This window comes from Rhinoraja longicauda, chromosome 1 (genome assembly GCF_053455715.1).
Source record: "Rhinoraja longicauda isolate Sanriku21f chromosome 1, sRhiLon1.1, whole genome shotgun sequence".
Classification (NCBI taxonomy): Eukaryota; Metazoa; Chordata; class Chondrichthyes; order Rajiformes; family Arhynchobatidae; genus Rhinoraja; species Rhinoraja longicauda.
The window spans coordinates 142,782,875-142,796,156 of NC_135953.1; the positions used below are offsets into that span (position 1 = coordinate 142,782,875).

The following is a 13,282-nucleotide window of genomic DNA, read 5'->3' on the forward strand; positions in this document are numbered from 1 at the left end:
TTAAGTCAAACTCAAGTACAATAGGGAGAGCAAAGGGGAAGATACAGAGTGCGGAATATAGTTCTCAGCAGCGTAACGCACGACCCCAAAAGGCCTCACCTCACACTGGCCTGGATTAAATTATTTTTGCCATTGCTTGACCCAACTTTTCACCTGATCTATGTCCCTCTGTGTCCCTCATTATCTATAATCTTCAGCATATTTATTAATCAGACCAGGACTGCGAGCTCCTCGATGTTGAAATCCGCAGGCCGTAGTTGGAGCGTCGATCCCAGGGAAGAGATCGCAGGCTCGGATGGTAAGTCCACGGTCCCACGATGGGGCTCAAAGTCAGTCTCGAGCAAGGCTGCCAGCTCCATGATGTTAGGCCTCAGAACGACCGGAGATACGACCCGGAAAAAAATCGCATCTCCCGCAAGGTAAGAGATTGAAAAATGTTTCCCCCGACCCCCCCCCTTCCCCCACCCCTCACATAAAACAAACCAGAGAACATTAACACAGACATTTAAAACACACTAAAAATAACAAAAAATACCAAGAGACAGACAGACCGTTGGCGCGACTGCCTTCGCTGACGGTGCCACCCGTTACACTATTTTCCATGGTTCTTAATTTCCCCTACCCTGGGCAAAATGTCTCTATTCCCCTCATGATTTTCTACCTCGTAAAAATCTCCTGCTGTCCAAGGAATAAAAACACAAGCCTGCACAACCTTTCCCGATATTTCAGACCTAACAACATCCTCGTAAATCTTCTCTGCACCCTTTCCAGCTTAATTACCTCTTTCCTCTAAGCAGAGTGACTAAAACTGAACACAGTACTTATCGGTAGACACAAGGAACTGCAGATGCTGGTTTACAAAAGAGGACACAGAGTGCTGGAGTAACTCAGCGGATCAGGTAGCATCTCAGGAGAACATGGACACAGAGTGCTGGAGTAACTCAGTGGGTCAGGCAGCATCTCTGGAGAACATGGACACAGAGTGCTGGAGTAATTCAGCAGTTCAGGTAACAACTCTGAAGAACATGGGTCGGTAGCCTTCTTCAGACTCTCAAGTGATTTTTCGGTCTGAAGAAGGGTCCTGGCCCTGAACGTCATCTATCCATGAGTCGAAAGAAACTGTAGATGCTGGTATATACCAAAGATAGACATAAAGAGCTGTAGTAACTCAGCAGATTAAGCAGCATCTCTGCTGAAGAAGGTCCCAACATAAAACGTCACCCATCCTTTTTCTCCAGAGATGCTGCCTGAGCCGCTGAGTTACTCCAGCCAGGGCCGTCTTAACGCATGGGCCTGATGGGCACTTGCCCGTGGGCCCACGAGCATAGGGGCCCCATGCTGATCTGTGTACGTTAAGTGACTTGCAATAAATAAATACTACTTTAAAAATGTAGGTTCAATAAGTGCTTTTTTCGCAACATTTTCGGTACCTAAGTGCTTCTCACAGTGATCTGTAAGTGCTTTTCATAACAATGTAGCACCCTAAGTCCATCGCTAAGTGCTTTTCGGTAAGTGCTTTTCGCCGGCACGGCAGGGGGGGGCTGGTAGGGAAAGGGGGGTGGGGGAGAGTAACGGTAGGGGCCCCAGTACACTGCTTTGCCGGGGGCCCATAATGCTGTAAAAACGGCCCTGACTCCAGCACTCTGTGTCCATGTTCTCCAGAGATGCTGCCTGACCCGCTGAGATACTCCAGCACTTTGTGTCTTTCTTCAGTATTTACCAGCATCTGCAGTTCCTTTCTACACGTCATCTATCCATGTTCTCCTGAAATCCCACCTGACCCACTGAGTTACTCTGTGTGTTGCAGTGATTGGTCCACTTTTATAAGCCTTTCCAGTTCATGTAACTCTGGAAATAATTAATGGACTGAGTCCATAATTTATTAATCTTCATAAATGCTGGTTTGGAAGTTATTTTTTCACTTGATCAGTTCATTTATCAAGGGCAGCATAGTGGAGCAGCAGTAGAGTTGCTGCCTTGCAGTGCCAGAGACCCAGGTTTGATCCTGACTACGGGTGCTGCCTGTGTGAAGTGTGCACGATCACCCTTTGACCACGAGGGTTTTCCTTGGGTGCTCCACTTTCCTCCCACACTCCAAAAGACATACAGGTTTGTTGGTTGGGGGGGGGGGGGGTGTTGGGGGGGGGGGGGGGTGGGTGTGTGGGGTGTGTGGGTGTGGTGTGTGTGTGTGGTGTGTGTGTGTGGTGTGTGTGTGTGGGGTGGGTGTGTGGGGTGTGTGTGGGGGGGGGGGTTGTGTGGGGTGTGTGTGTGTGGGGTGTGTGTGTGTGGGGTGTGTGTGTGTGTGTGTGGGGGGTGTGGGGTGTGTGTGGGGTGTGTGTGTGTGTGGGGTGTGTGTGGGGGGGGGGGGTTGTGTCGGGTGTGTGTGTGTGGGGTGTGTGTGTGTGGGGTGTGGGTGTGGGTGTGTGTGTGTGGGGTGTGTGGGGTGTGTGTGTGTGTGTGGGGGGTGTGTGTGTGTGTGTGTGTGTGTGGGGTGTGTGTGTGTGTGTGTGTGTGGGGTGTGTGTGTGTGTGTGTGTGTGTGGGGTGTGTGTGGGGTGTGTGTGTGTGGGGGGTGTGTGTGGGGTGTGTGTGTGTGGGGTGTGTGTGTGTGTGTGGGGTGTGTGTGTGTGTGGTGTGTGTGTGTGGGGTGTGTGTGGTGTGTGTGTGTGTGTGGGGTGTGTGTGTGTGGGGTGTGTGTGTGTGGGGTGTGTGTGTGGGGTGTGTGTGGGGTGTGTGTGTGTGGGGTGTGTGTGTGTGGGGTGTGTGTGTGTGGGGTGTGTGTGTGTGTGTGTGGGGTGTGTGTGGGGTGTGTGTGGGGTGTGTGTGTGTGGGGAGGGTGGGCGGACGCTGTGAGTGGGCGTATATGACGTGAGGCACCGTGTCCATAAACCCGGGGCAAAGTGCAGCTGGGCATCGCTGGACACTGTGGGCATCGCTGGACACTGTGGGCATCGCTGGACACTGTGGGCATCGCTGGACACTGTGGGCATCGCTGGACACTGTGGGCATCGCTGGACACTGTGGGCATCGCTGGACACTGTGGGCATCGCTGGACACTGTGGGCATCGCTGGACACTGTGGGCATCGCTGGACACTGTGGGCATCGCTGGACACTGTGGGCATCGCTGGACACTGTGGGCATCGCTGGACACTGTGGGCATCGCTGGACACTGTGGGCATCGCTGGACACTGTGGGCATCGCTGGACACTGTGGGCATCGCTGGAGTGCGGTGAGGAGCCGGGGGTCCGTGCACTTACTGCTTGTTGCTGGCGTGGAGAGCAACCTGTCACAGCGTGGGGCACCGTCCGCCCACACCGTGACCCTGGCTCCCTGCGCGACTGGGTGCTGTGGATGGGCGGATGGGGGAGGGTGGGGGGGATGGGGGATGGGGAGGGTGGGGTGATTGGGGGAGGGTGGGGGTGATGGGGGGATAGGGAGGGTGGGGGTGATGGGGGGATGGGGAGGGTGGGGGTGATGGGGGAGTGTGGGGGGGATGGGGGAGGGTGGGGGTGATGGGGGAGGGTGGGGGTGATGGGGGAGGGTGCGGGTGATGGGGGGATGGGGGTGATGGGGGGATGGGGAGGGAGTGTGGGGGTGATGGGGGGGAGGGTGAGGGTGAGGGTGATGGGGGAGGGTGGGGGTGATGGGGGGATGGGTGATGGGGAGGGTGGGGGTAATGGGGGAGGGTGGGGTGATGGGGGAGGATGGGGGGGGTGGGGGGGTGATGGGGAGGGTGGGGGTGATGGGAGGGTGGGGGGGAGGGTGGGGGTGATGGGGGAGGGTGGGGGTGATGGGGGAGTGTGGGGGTGATGGGGGAGGGTGGGGGTGATGGGGGAGTGTGGGGGGATGGGGGAGGGTGGGGGTGATGTGGGGAGGGTGGGGGTGATGGGGGAGGGTGGGGAGTGTGGGGGAGGGTGGGGGTGATGGTGGAGTGTGGGGGTGATGGGGGGATGGGGGAGGGTGGGGGGGATGGGGGAGGGTGGGGGTGATGGGGGAGGGTGGGGGTAATGGGGGAGGGTGGGGGTGATGGGGGAGGGTGGGGGTGATGGGGGAGGGTGGGGGGGATGGGGGGGTGATGGGGAGGGTGGGGGTGAGGGTGGGGGTGATGGGGGAGGGTGGGGTGATGGGGGAGGGTGGGGTGATGGGGGGGTGATGGGGAGGGTGGGGGTGATGGGAGGGTGGGGGGGAGGGTGGGGGTGATGGGGGAGGGTGGGGGTGATGGGGAGGGTGGGGGTGATGGGGGGGATGGGGAGGGTGGGGGATGCAAGGTTAGAGGAGGAGCAGGCGGGCAAATGGGACTCGCTTCGATGGGGCTTATTGGCCGGCATGGACGAGTTGTCCTGAAGGGCCTGTTTCCATGCTGTTGAACTCCACAACTGTGATTCTATGTCCAGTTTTCTATAGGGTTGCCAACTATCTCACTCCCAAATAAGGGACAAAAGGTGGCGTGACCTCACCCAGCCAGCGGCCACATACTCCTGCTGCACCAATGGTGGAGGCGGGTTGCTACGCAACCTCCGTTAGGTGGCGTCCGTGCCTACACTGTCCTGGCCTGCACGATCTGGGCCTATGGCGGTCCCCGGGCCTACAGTGTCCGGACCTGCAGTGTTCAGGCCTGCAGTGTCCCCCCGGGCCTAATACGGGACAATGGCGGTCCCGTACAGGACAAACCAATTTAGCCCAATATTCAGGATGTCCCGGCTAATACGGGACAGTTGGCAACCCTAGTTGTCCACTCTCAATTTAGAATGTAAAACTGCACCAGTTCCACTTGGACCATAGAACAGTCCAACACAGGAACAGACCCTTCGGCCCACAATGTCTATTCTGAACACGATAAACTCATCTGACTGCACATGATCCATATCCTTCCATTCCCAGCATATTTAAGGGCCTCTTCAATGTCACTATTGTAACTGGCTCCATCCACCTCCAGCAACCTGTTCCAGCCACTCATGACCCTCTGTGCAGGAAAAGACTTGGCCCACACATCTCCTTTAAACGTTCCCCCTCTCACCTTAAAGCCCTGCCCTCTGGTCTTTGACATTTTCACCCTGGGGGAAAAAAGGTTCTTTGCCCCTCATAATTTTATATACTTCTATCAGGTCTCCCCGCAACCTACGGTGTTCCTGAGAAAATAATGCAAGTTTATCCAGCCTCTCCCTGTAACTAACACCCTCGAATCCAGGCATCATTCTGGTAAAATGTGTAGGAAAAAAACTGGGTCGTTTATGAACATTGACTTCTCTAACTTCAGGTAGTCCCTGCTTTCCCTCTCCATCCCCTCCCCCTTCCCAGTTCTCCCACCAGTCTTCCTGTCTCCGACTACATCCTATCTTTGTCCCGCCCCCTCCCCATGCATCAGTTTGAAGAAGGGTCTCGACCCGAAACATCACCCATTCCTACTCTCCAGAGATGCTGCCTGACCCGCTGAGTTACTCCAGCACTCTGTGTCCATGTTCTCCAGAGATGCTGCCTGACCCGCTGAGTTACTCCAGCACTCTGTGTCCATGTTCTCCAGAGATGCTGCCTGTCCCGCTGAGTTACTCCAACATTTTGCATCTATCATTCTGGTAAACTTCCTCTGCACCCTCTCCAAAGCCTCCACATCTTCCCTGTAATGGGGCAAAGAAAGTGATTCTCTGTGTGTAATGACTCTCCCCTCAGACGATGGGCCGGTTGGATGGGAAGGTGATTGTGCTCTCGGCTGCTGCACAGGGCATCGGACGGGCGTGTGCAATTGTAAGTCCTCTTAGTTTTACTTTTAGATACAGTTTAGTTTAGTTTAGTTTCGAGATACAGCGCAGAAACAGGCCCTTCGGCCCAACTGGTCCGCGCTGACCAGCGATCCCCGCACATTAACACAATCCCACACCCACCAGGGACAATTTACATTTACCAAGCCAATTCTCCTACAAACCTGTACGTCTTTGGAGTGTGGGAAGAAACCGAAGATATCATATCATATCATATATCATATATATACAGCTGGAAACAGGCCTTTTCGGCCCTCCAAGTCCGTGCCGCCCAGTGATCCCCGTACATTAACACTATCCTACACCCACTAGGGACAATTTTTTTTTAACATTTACCCAGCCAATTAACCTACATACCTGTACGTCTTTGGAGTGTGGGAGGAAACCGAAGATCTCGGAGAAAACCCTTGCAGGTCACGGGGAGAACGTACAAACTCCGTGCAGACAGCACCCGTAGTCGGGATGGAACCCGGGTCTCCGGCGTTGCATTCGCTGTAAGGCAGCAACTCTACCGCTGCATCACAGTGACCGAGTAAACAGTGTGGAAATGGGCTTCTTTGGCCCACCAAATCCACACCGACCAACAATCGCCCATACACTAGTTCTATGTCCTACACTCTGTGGGAAATTTACAGAGACCAATTAACCCACAAACCTGCAGGTCTTTGGAATCTGGGAGGAAACTAGAGCGCCTGGAGAAAACCCACATGGTCACAGAGAGAACGTGTAATCTTCATACAGACGGTACCTGTAGTCAGGCTGGAACCAGGGTCTCTGCGGATGTAAGGCAGCAACTCTACCGCTGCGCCACTGTGCCGCCCTCTGTTTTACTCTTTACGGTGTTAGAACTTATCTTGTTCAACTGGCAGTTCACATCGCTGAGAGTGAGTTCAGCTTTTTCTTAAGATTCAAGATCAGTTTATTGTCACGTGTACCAATTAAGGTACAGTAACATTTGAGTTACCATACAGCCATAGTAAGTAAAAAGCAACAAGACACACAGCCACATAAAATAAAATTTAGCATGAATATCCACCCCAGCAGTTCCACATTCCTCACTGTGATGGAAGGTAATAAAGTTCAATCACCTTCCTTTTTGTTCTCCTGCGGTCGGGGCTGTTGAACCATCCACAGTCGCCGCTGCCGACCGTCCGATGTCGGAGACCTCACGTTGGAATGATCGAAACTCCGGCGTCGGGATGGTTGAAACTCTCCACGGCATGGAGCTCCCAAAATAACACATGATGTTGCATTAACTACCAACTCAACTTATGAGGTATCACAAAATGCTGGAGTAACTCAGCAGGTCAGGCAGCATCTCGGAGAGAGGGAATGGGTGATGTTTCGGGTCAAGACCCTTCTTCAGACTTCTGAAGAAGGGTCTTGACCCGAAACGTCACCCATTCCCTCATTCCTTGAGTTACTCCAGCATTTTGTGATACCTTCGATTTGTACTAGCATCCACAGTTATTTTTCTGCACAACTCAACTTCTGAAACTGCTGCTACTGAATATCTTTGCAGACAAATTTTAAATAGCTTTTGAAGTTCGAACAATGTTGGATAGAATGTAATCATCATTTACATAAAATCAAATTGACTTTCCTATTAATTGTGATTTTTCTTTTGAACTTTGAGGCATTCTGCAAGGAAGGTGCGACAGTAATTGCTACAGACATCAATGAAGAGAAACTGAAGGAGTTGCTGCAGTACTCAGGTGAACAATCTACTTGTTCGTGTCTGTGTTCCCACACAATCTGTAGTGAAAACTCCTCATGGAATAACTGTGTTTGTTTAGCTTGGTTCACTCAACAAGATACTTGGTCTCCTAACTTGAGAAAGGACATCCTTGCTATTGAGGCAGTGCAGCGTAGGTTCACCAGGTTAATCCCCGGGATGGCGGGACTGTCATATGAGGAAATATTGGAAAGGCTGGGCTCGTATTCACTGGAGTTTAGAAGGATGAGAGGGGATCTTATAGAGAAGTATAAAATTATATAAAGGATTGGACAAGCTAGATGCAGGAAAAATGTTCCCAATGTTGGGGGAGTCCAGAACCAGGGGCCACAGTCTAAGAATAAAGGGGAGGCCATTTAAAACTGAGGTGAGAAGAAACTTTTTCACCCAGAGAGTTGTGAATCTGTGGAATTCTCTGCCACAGAGGGCAGTGGAGGCCAATTCACTGGATGAATTTAAAAGAGAGTTAGATAGAGCTCTAGGGGCTAGCGGAATCAAGGGATATGGGGAGAAGGTAGGCACGGGTTACTGATTGTAGATGATCAGCCATGATCATAATGAATGGCGGTGCTGGCTCGAAGGGCCAAATGGCCTCCTCCTGCACCTATTTTCTATGTAAGATATGTAGGAAAGAACTGCAGATGCTGGTTTAAATCGAAGGTAGACACAAAATGCTGGTGTAACTCAGCGGGTCAGGCAGCATCTCGGGAGAGAAGGAATGAGTAACGTTTCGGACCCGAAACGTCACCCATTCCTTCTCTCCCGAGATGCTGCATAACCCGTTGAGTTACTCCAGCATTTTGTGTCTACCTTCACTCAGCAAAATAAACATACTAGCTTAGTGGATGTGATGTGGGGAGAAATGTCTGCACCTAGAGGCAGTCCTTCTGCAGTTGTACAGGGCCCTAGTGAGACCGCACCTGGAGTACTGTGTGCAGTTGTACAGGGACCTAGTGAGACCGCACCTGGAGTACTGTGTGCAGTTGTACAGGGCCCTAGTGAGACCGCACCTGGAGTACTGTGTGCAGTTTTGGTCTCCAAATTTGAGGAAGGATATTCTTGCTATTGAGGGCGTGCAGCGTAGGTTTACTAGGTTAATTCCCGGAATGGTGGGACTGTCATATGTTGAAAGACTGGAGCGACTAGGCTTGTATACACTGGAATTTAGAAGGATGAGAGGGGATCTTATCGAAACGTAAAAGATTACACGTAAAAGGGGTTGGACACGTTAGAGGCTGGAAACATGTTCCCAATGTTGGGGGAGTCCAGAACCAGGGGCCACAGTTTAAGAATAAGGAGTAGGCCATTTAGAACTGAGATGAGGCAAAACTTTTTCTGTCAGAGAGTTGTGAATCTGTGGAATTCTCTGCCTCACAAGGCAGTGGAGGCCAATTCTCTGAATGCATTCAAGAGAGAGCTAGATAGAGCTCTTAAGGATAGCGGAGTCAGGGGGTATGGGGAGAAGGCAGGAACGGGGTACTGATTGAGAATGATCAGCCGTGATCACATTGAATGGCGGTGCTGGCTCGAAGGGCTGAATGGCCTCCTCCTGCACCTATTGTCTATTGTCTATTATCAGAGCTGGTGAATATTTGGAATTCTCTACTCGGGAGGTCAGTGGAGTATTGATCATTGACTTCATTCAAAACTAAAATTGATTGATTTCTGAACATTGAAGGGATTTGAGCGATATTGGGAAAGATAGGTGGTGCAGCGGTAGAGTTGCTGCCTTACAGCGAATGCAGCGCCGGAGACCCGGGTTTCATCCCGACTACGAGTGCTGTCTGAATGGAGTTTGTACGTTCTCCCCGTGACCTGCGTGGGTTTTCTATAAGATCTTCGGTTTCCTCCCACACTCCAAAGACGTGCAGGTTTGTAGGTTAATTGGTTTGGTAAATGTAAAAATTGTCCCTAGTGGGTGTAGGATAGTGTTAATGTGCGGGGATCGCTGGTCAGCGCGGACCCGGTGGGCTGAAAGTGCCCTTTTCCACGCTGTAAAATCAGGTAAATGGTGGTTAGGTTTAAAATTATTCCTATTGTTATATGTACCAAGCTACAATGAAAAACTTTGTTTGGATGCTATCCAAACAGATCAGATAATATTCATGAATATAATCAAGTCAAGTACAATAGATACAACTAAGGGGAAGATACTTAGTGCAGGTTAACATATAACATATAACATATAACAACTACAGCATGGAAACAGGCCTGTCCGGCCCTACCAGTCCACGCCGACCATTCTCCCTGACCTAGTCTCATCTACCTGCACTCAGACCATAACCCTCCAATCCCCTCCTATCCATATACCTATCCAATTTACTCTTAAATAATAAAATCGAGCCAGCCTCCACCACTTCCACCGGAAGCCCATTCCATACAGCCACAACCCTCTGAGTAAAGAAGTTCCCCCTCATGTTACCCCTAAACCTTTGTCCCTCAATTCTGAAGCTATGTCCCCTTGTTGGAATCTTCCCCACTCTCAAAGGGAAAAGCCTACCCACGTCAACTCTGTCCGTCCCTCTCAAAATTTTAAAAACCTCTATCAAGTCCCCCCTCAACCTTCTACGCTCCAAAGAATAAAGACCCAACCTGTTCAACCTCTCTCTGTAGCCTAAGTGCTGAAACCCAGGCAACATTCTAGTAAATCTCCTCTGTACCCTCTCCATTTTGTCGACATCCTTCCTATAATTTGGCGACCAGAACTGCACACCATACTCCAGATTTGGCCTCACCAATGCCCTGTACAATTTCAACATTACATCCCAACTTCTATACTCGATGCTCTGATTTATAAAGGCAAGCATACCAAACGCCTTCTTCACCACCCTATCCACATGAGATTCCACCTTCAGGGAACAATGCACAGTTATTCCCAGATCCCTCTGTTCCACTGCATTCCTCAATTCCCTACCATTTACCCTGTACGTCCTATTTTGATTTGTCCTACCAAAATGCAGCACCTCACACTTATCAGCATTAAACTCCATCTGCCATCTTTCAGCCACCCTTCCAAAAGGCCCAAGTCTCTCTGTAGACTTTGAAACTCTACCTCACTATCAACTACTCCACCTATCTTAGTATCATCTGCATATTTACTAATCCAATTTGCCACACCATCATCCAGATCATTAATGTAAATGACAAACAACAGTGGACCCAACACAGATCCTTGGGGCACTCCACTAGACACTGGCCTCCAACCTGACATACAATTGTCAACCGTTACCCTCTGGTATCTCCCATTCAGCCATTGTTGAATCCATCTTGCATGTTAAGGTTATAGTTCTTAACATCATAGCGCCTCAGTTTCAGATGCAAAGTCCAATGTCCAAGGTGAATGGGACAGTACCCTGGCTTATGGAAGGGCCGTTCAGAAGCCTGATAACAGAAGGGAAGAAGCTGTTCCTGAGTCTGGTGGTGCGCGCTTTCAAGCTTCTGTACCTTCTGCCGGACGGGAGTGGGGAGAAGAGGGGATGACCGGGGTGGGACAGGGACACGTCTTTGGTTATATCGGCTGCTTTCCTGAGGCAGCGTGGAGTGTAGATGGAGTCAATGGTGGGGAGTGTGGTGTGGTGTGTGTGATGGGCTGGGCTCCATCTACAATGGTGGGGAGTGTGGTGTGTGTGTGTGATGGGCTGGGCTCCATCTACAATGGTGGGGAGTGTGGTGTGTGTGATGGACTGGGCCCCATCTACAATGGTGGGGAGTGTGGTGTGTGTGATGGACTGGGCCACATCTACAATGGTGGGGAGTGTGGTGTGTGTGATGGACTGGGCCACATCTACAATGGTGGGGAGTGTGGTGTGTGTGATGGACTGGGCTACATCCACAACTCTGTGCGATTTGTTGTGGTTTTGGGCAGAGCTGTTCCCACACCCAGCTGTGATGCAGCCCGACAGTGTGCTACCCACAGTGCATCTGTAGAAGTGTGTAAGAGTCACTGGAGACACGGTGAATGGCCTCAGTCTCAGGAAGTTGGTGTGTGCCTTTAGTTTATAGTTTAGAGATACAGCGCAGAAACAGACCCTTTCGGCCCACCGGGTCCGCGCCGACCAGCGATCGCTGCACATTAACACTATCCTACACCCACTCGGGACAATTTACACGTACACCAAGCCAATCAGCCTACAAACCTGCACGTCTTTGGTGTGGGAGGAAACCGAAGGTCTCGGAGAAAACCCACGCATGTCACGGGGAGAACGTACAAACTCCGTACAGACAGAACCCGTAGTCGCGGACCGGTTGGGCCGAAGGTCCTGTTTCCGTGCTGTATCTCTAAACTAAAGTTTCTTGCATTCATACCACCATATCTCTTCAGAATTGATAACCAGACCTTGTACTTTGTTCCTTTGTATCTTATCACCTGGATAAGAGAGAGGCCTATATCAGACTGCTATTCATGGACGACAGCTCTGCTTTCAATGCCATTAACCCATCCAAGCACATTTCCAAATTCAAGATTTCAAGATCAATTTATTGTCACATGCACCAATTAAGGTGCAGTGAAATGTGAGTTACCATACAGCCATACTAAGTGAAAAGCAACAAGACACACAGCCACATAAAGTAACATTTAACATAAACATCCACCACAGCGGATTCCACATTCCTCACTGTGATGGAAGGTAATAAAGTTCAATCACCTTCCTCTTTGTTCACCCGCGGTCGGGGCTGTTGAACCGTCTGCAGTGGTGAATGGAGTCCGCACTCATCTCTGTAACGGGATCCTGGACTTCCTGACCAACAGACCCCAATCAGTGAGGATAGCGGGCAAATCATCCTCCGCGATAATCCTCACCACTGGTGCTCCGCAAGGCTGCGTTCTCAGCCTCCTCCTTACTCCTTGTACACCCACGACTGTGCAGCCAAGTACAAATCCAATCCAATTTACAAATTCGCAGACCACACCAGAGCGGGCATGGATATTTAGATTTAGATTTTAGATTTAGAGATACAGCGCAGAAACAGGCCCCTTCGGCCCACCGGGTCCGCACCGACCAGCGATCCCCGCACATTAACACCATCCTACACCCATTAGGGACAATTTTTACATTTACCAAGCCAATTAACCTACAAACCTGTACGTCTTTGGAGTGTGGGAGGAAACCGAAGATCTCGGAGAAAACCCACGCAGGTCACGGGGAGAACGTACAAACTCCGTACAGACAGAACCCGTAGTCGGGATGGAACCCGGGTCTCCGGCGCTGCATTCGCTGTAAGGCAGCAACTCTACCGCTGCGCCACCGTGCCTCAGTCTTGACAAGAGCACCAGCGAACCCTTCTCCCACTGCACGGCCCGGTGACACGGCTGTTGTTGTGGCTCACGTTGCAGCCACTAAGGTCTGCACCATCTTTGGGCAGCTGCCACCGACAGGATGTGCTTGGTCACCCTGGGGCTCCCCCATCCCACCCCCCCCATCTGGTGCTGCTTCTGCCAGTTGGCCATTGTTTTGTCATCTCCCCAATCCTCCTTCTCCCAGTGCTCTGTCCACTCAACATCTTCCCTTCGTCCCCCCCAACGCACCCCCCCTCCCCCCCCCCCCCCACCACAACACCTTAGAGTCATAGAGTGATACAGTGTGGAAACAGCCCCTTCAGCCCAACTTGCCCACACCGACCAACATGTCCCAGCTACACTAGTCCCACTTGCCTGTGCTTGGTCTATAACCCTCCAAACTTGTCCTATCCATGTACCTGTCCAACTGCATCTTAAACGATGGGATAGTCCCAGCCTCAACTACCTCCTCTGGCAGCTTGTTCCATACACCCACCACCCTCTGTGTGAAAA

At 51.4% G+C, this 13,282-nt stretch overlaps 1 protein-coding gene across 1 annotated transcript in view; it reads left to right on the top strand.

Annotated features, from left to right (window-relative positions):
- Positions 1-3,176: 3,176 nt before the first annotated feature.
- bdh2 (3-hydroxybutyrate dehydrogenase, type 2) overlaps positions 3,177-13,282 on the top strand; it is a 32,365-nt gene continuing 22,259 nt past the window's right edge. The window contains exons 1-3 of the mRNA XM_078413059.1: positions 3,177-3,229; positions 5,668-5,742; positions 7,393-7,471. Coding sequence (XP_078269185.1) covers positions 5,671-5,742; positions 7,393-7,471 — 151 coding nt within the window. The 5' untranslated portion in view covers positions 3,177-3,229; positions 5,668-5,670. The remainder of the gene's footprint in view (positions 3,230-5,667; positions 5,743-7,392; positions 7,472-13,282) is intronic.